Below are 3735 nucleotides of genomic sequence, written 5' to 3'. Positions count from 1 at the left end.
CCAAAGTCTCCTCCCTGTTTGTACTGTAAGGTCAAAGCCCTACTGTACTACAGAGAACCCCAACAATCAAATGATCCCCCTCTGAGCAAGCACGAGGCGACTGTGGGGAAGAAAAACTCCCTTTAACAGGAAGAAACTTCCAACGGAACCGGGCTCAGAAGGGACGGCCATCCGCTGCGACCGGTTGGGGGGATGGAAATCAAAAGGAGACGAGATGGCGTGAACTACAGTTCTAAAATTTGGATTTGAGGGCTGATCCCAAAATTTTATGGTGATGTTTTTAAAAAAAGGATTTGGTGCTAAAAGTCTGCTTCAAGATTTTAAAAGAAGCAGGGCAGTGGGAAAAGCCAAAATGGTCATTTTAATGATCTCTGGCTTTAGTGAACCACCTGAAGGGTTTTAGCAATGTTTTTCCCACCGCAGAAAAAAACCTGGATATTTTGGACGTCTTTGGGGGACCCGGGATGACTCCGAGAGTGATTTTTAGATGTCTAATCAGAGCCTCATCAAAAGATGAATCATTTGCCATCAAAGCCTTTAAGACATTGTCTGGGGAGCCAAACTCCTTGATGAGGCGTTTGGCTATTTTCTTGATGAACTTTGTCTTGTCATTTGTCAGACTTGTGGCAGACGCTGTGCTGCTGAGTTCAGGCTGCATTAGATTGCTCAGACGGTTGATGACCGTGTCTATTTCTTTTGTAGTAGTTGCGATCCGAGCAGCAAACTTTTGGGTCTCAGGTTTAGATTTATAGATGACTCTCATGATAAGGAGCAACGCAAGGTCATTGGAAATTTTCTCAACATCAGAAGATGAACCTGACACAGAATCCATCTCTGATATTTTGGAGGAATCTTTGAGAGAGTGTTTCAGGCTCAAGGCTCCAGATGATTTATCTGGAGAAATGCTCCGAGGTTGTGGCGTTCGAGGTGACTTGTCAGATGCCACAGAGCATTTATCTGGAGAAATGCTCCCAGGTTGTGGCGTTCGAGGTGACTTGTCAGATGCCACAGAGCATTTATCTGGAGAAATGCTCCCAGGTTTTGGTGTTGGAAGTGATGCACCAGATTCTTTTCCTCTGCCATCTGAATCAGGGCTTTTTTCCTGTGTTGTGGTCTGTGCTCTTTTAATAAAGTTGTGGATGTCTTCCAGGGCCCCAGAAATCTTGTCCATTTGAATCATTTGATCTTTCTCTTCATTGCAGAAGAGTAAAAGCTTCTGCAAAAACCTTTCTACTGTGTCATCTATGAGGACATAGAGGACTTCAGCAGAAATGCGACGCTTTGAGCCCTGTACTGATTTCGGAGTCCTGGAGATGACCGTGTCTGAGAGGGACCTACCCATTAGAGGTATGGGGATTTGATAGCCTCGATCCACCGTAAGTAGATCAAACAGGTTTGCCACTAAGTCCTCCGTAAAATTCCTGATATGCCCACTATTTTTAAAGTCCCCCAAGGTCTTATCGATGAGGAAGAGTTCTTCTTTCTTTGTTAATTTGTCAAATAACTGATTAACGTCTGATCTAATGACGTTAAAGTCGACTGAAGAAGAACGTTTAATTGCGGTTCCCAGGCTTGCCGTATGTGGAGAAGGGGAGCGATGAGCCTCTGTACTCTGGGGAGCAGCCGTTTCAGGTACTGACCCTGGGAGAATGAAAACTATACTTTCATTGGAGGGCGCAGTTTCCTTCTTGGGGTGATTGCAAATGTTTTGTAGACAAACAAAATGTTTCCTGTTTGCCTTTATTCTTTTTTTCAGCTCTGTTTTCATTTTTTCAAATTGTTTTTTTGCAAACATGGAAAAGTTGTGTTTGCGTGCTTTGAGCCTGGCGTGTGAGGTGGATGGCACACATTTGGAGAAGAAGTGTCTCACCTTGTGGATAATTAAGCCTGCATTAAAGGCAGGTTTGGGTAAGTTACATTTCTCACAGAGCTCTTCACTGCTTGAATCCATGTTAGCAAGTATCTCACCTACGATGTCAACTGCAACCATTTCTACTGGGGTTGGAGCCTGGATACTTTGTGTTTCTGCAGTGGGTTTTATATGGCTTTGTGATTCTTCTGGGAGCTCATCTTTATCTTTTCCTGTCATCTCTCCATCTGAGCTCCTTGTTGACAGAATAACAGAAATCTCTGCGATTGCTGATTTCACTGATATTTTTGAACCAGTACGTTCTGTACTGGAATGAGACCCATTTGTCCCACACTGGCAGCGCAGCTTACATGCTGCATACCTTTTCAGGCATGAGGCAGCGCAACAAACCATGCGGTGTAGTTTCTTAATACTACTAAATTTGCCGCTAACATAAACGGCAGGGTCTACTGGGAAATCGGGGCTTTTTTCAATCAGTGCAATGGTTGAGCTGACCTTTTCTGAGATCTCTTCCTCAACCATCAGCGTCAGCTTGTCAGCGCTCTTATCTTGCTGTTTTGAGACATTAAGAGCGCCGGCGATGGCAGCTGAGATCGAGTCTCCGAGGGACACCCTTATTTTCCCCTCATCCATAAACTCTTCCCTTATCATGGGTTCCTGAATAACAGAAAGGGCAATCCTCAGGATGCTGGCAGAGGCGATCTGAATGATTTCAGAAATCATATCAGCGAGCACGGCATGGACGCTGGAGTCGCATTTTCCATTTTCTATAATGCTCCACTGAACTTCAGAGAGCCTTTCAAAGCACCTGTTGATTGGCGGGATAATCTGGTCTGGTGTGACCACGATTGAATTTTCGTTGATGGTTTCCATTGTTGTGTCACAAATTAGATTTTCTCCGTTTGAGCGTGTGAGAATTTTCTTGTATTACAGAGCGCCGACTGCTGAACGTTTTGCAAACACATGAGCATCGAGTTCTGATTTTTCTGTCTGAGAGCCGTTATTTATAGGCTCGGTTGTCTGTGACGTTACTGACAGACCAGCGCGAACGCCTTTGATCTGCCAGTGACGTCACAAGAAACGCACGCGGAGAGGCGGCGTTCCTTGCGCGCTCACAGATTTGAATGACGCTTTGGAGTTGACGGCACGCCGCAATGCATTGTGGGAGCCCGGCACCATTTTCGGGGTCTACGAATCAAAACAAACACGCTGTGTTGGAACGACGATTACAAGATGCTTAAAAGCAGTTCCTGACCCACCAGGATTCATTGGAATCATAGGTTGGAGGACGTTTTGGGGAAATGGCCGACGGTCGAAGCGGAGAAGAAATAAACTTAAAAGTTAGTTCTGGGTTTTTATCCCACTTCATATATACACCAGGACACATGTTAGTATAATGAAAGAATTGTAGAATTAAGTGGAGTCAACAACAGCAGCATAGTGCAGTCATATCACAAATGTTAGCGTAATGAAAAAGTCTTACAAAGTCAAATTTAGCTAACCTTCGGCTAAGTTACGTGACGTTAGTGATATCGCCACTTAACGCGGCTCTTTGGTCGGTTAGTTAGTGTCATCCAGGGAAGACGGACGTTGTTTTGCTGTGCTGTATTTTTATGTGAAGTGTATATATTTATTTTTTATATTGCATGTATTTTGTGCAGTGTTTTATTTAGTTTGCATGTTTTTAGTTGCCGGCAAATTGTCCTGGAGAGACTCCGCCTTTTCCCCCGTTTTTACTAATTGGACACACCTGAGAGAAAAGAAAAGGTAATTTACAGAGTGCTCAAGGACACATAAGAGGTTTGGAGCCGGTGTTCAACAAAAATGTAACACGGAGAATGCGAGACAGACAGAGGAAAGACACA

At 44.2% G+C, this 3735-nt stretch overlaps 1 protein-coding gene across 1 annotated transcript; it reads right to left on the bottom strand.

Moving 5' to 3' along the window:
• Positions 1-361: 361 nt before the first annotated feature.
• On the bottom strand, positions 362-2743 carry LOC146617594 (uncharacterized). Its single transcript, XM_085373492.1, has one exon. It carries the CDS (start codon positions 2741-2743, stop codon positions 362-364), a length of 2382 nt encoding a protein of 793 aa, XP_085229618.1.
• Positions 2744-3735: the final 992 nt, after the last annotated feature.

This window comes from Diplotaxodon limnothrissa, linkage group LG15 (genome assembly GCF_057381915.1).
Source record: "Diplotaxodon limnothrissa isolate DT_005_m linkage group LG15, D_limnothrissa_male_GT1.1, whole genome shotgun sequence".
In the NCBI taxonomy this organism is placed as follows: Eukaryota; Metazoa; Chordata; class Actinopteri; order Cichliformes; family Cichlidae; genus Diplotaxodon; species Diplotaxodon limnothrissa.
Note: the sequence above shows the minus strand (reverse complement) of the source record. Positions and strands in the feature narration are given on the sequence as shown.

Excerpts from the sequence above, each read along its gene's own strand:
- LOC146617594 (XM_085373492.1), bottom strand. The coding sequence starts at position 2,743 with ATGGAAACCATCAACGAAAATTCAATCGTGGTCACACCAGACCAGATT.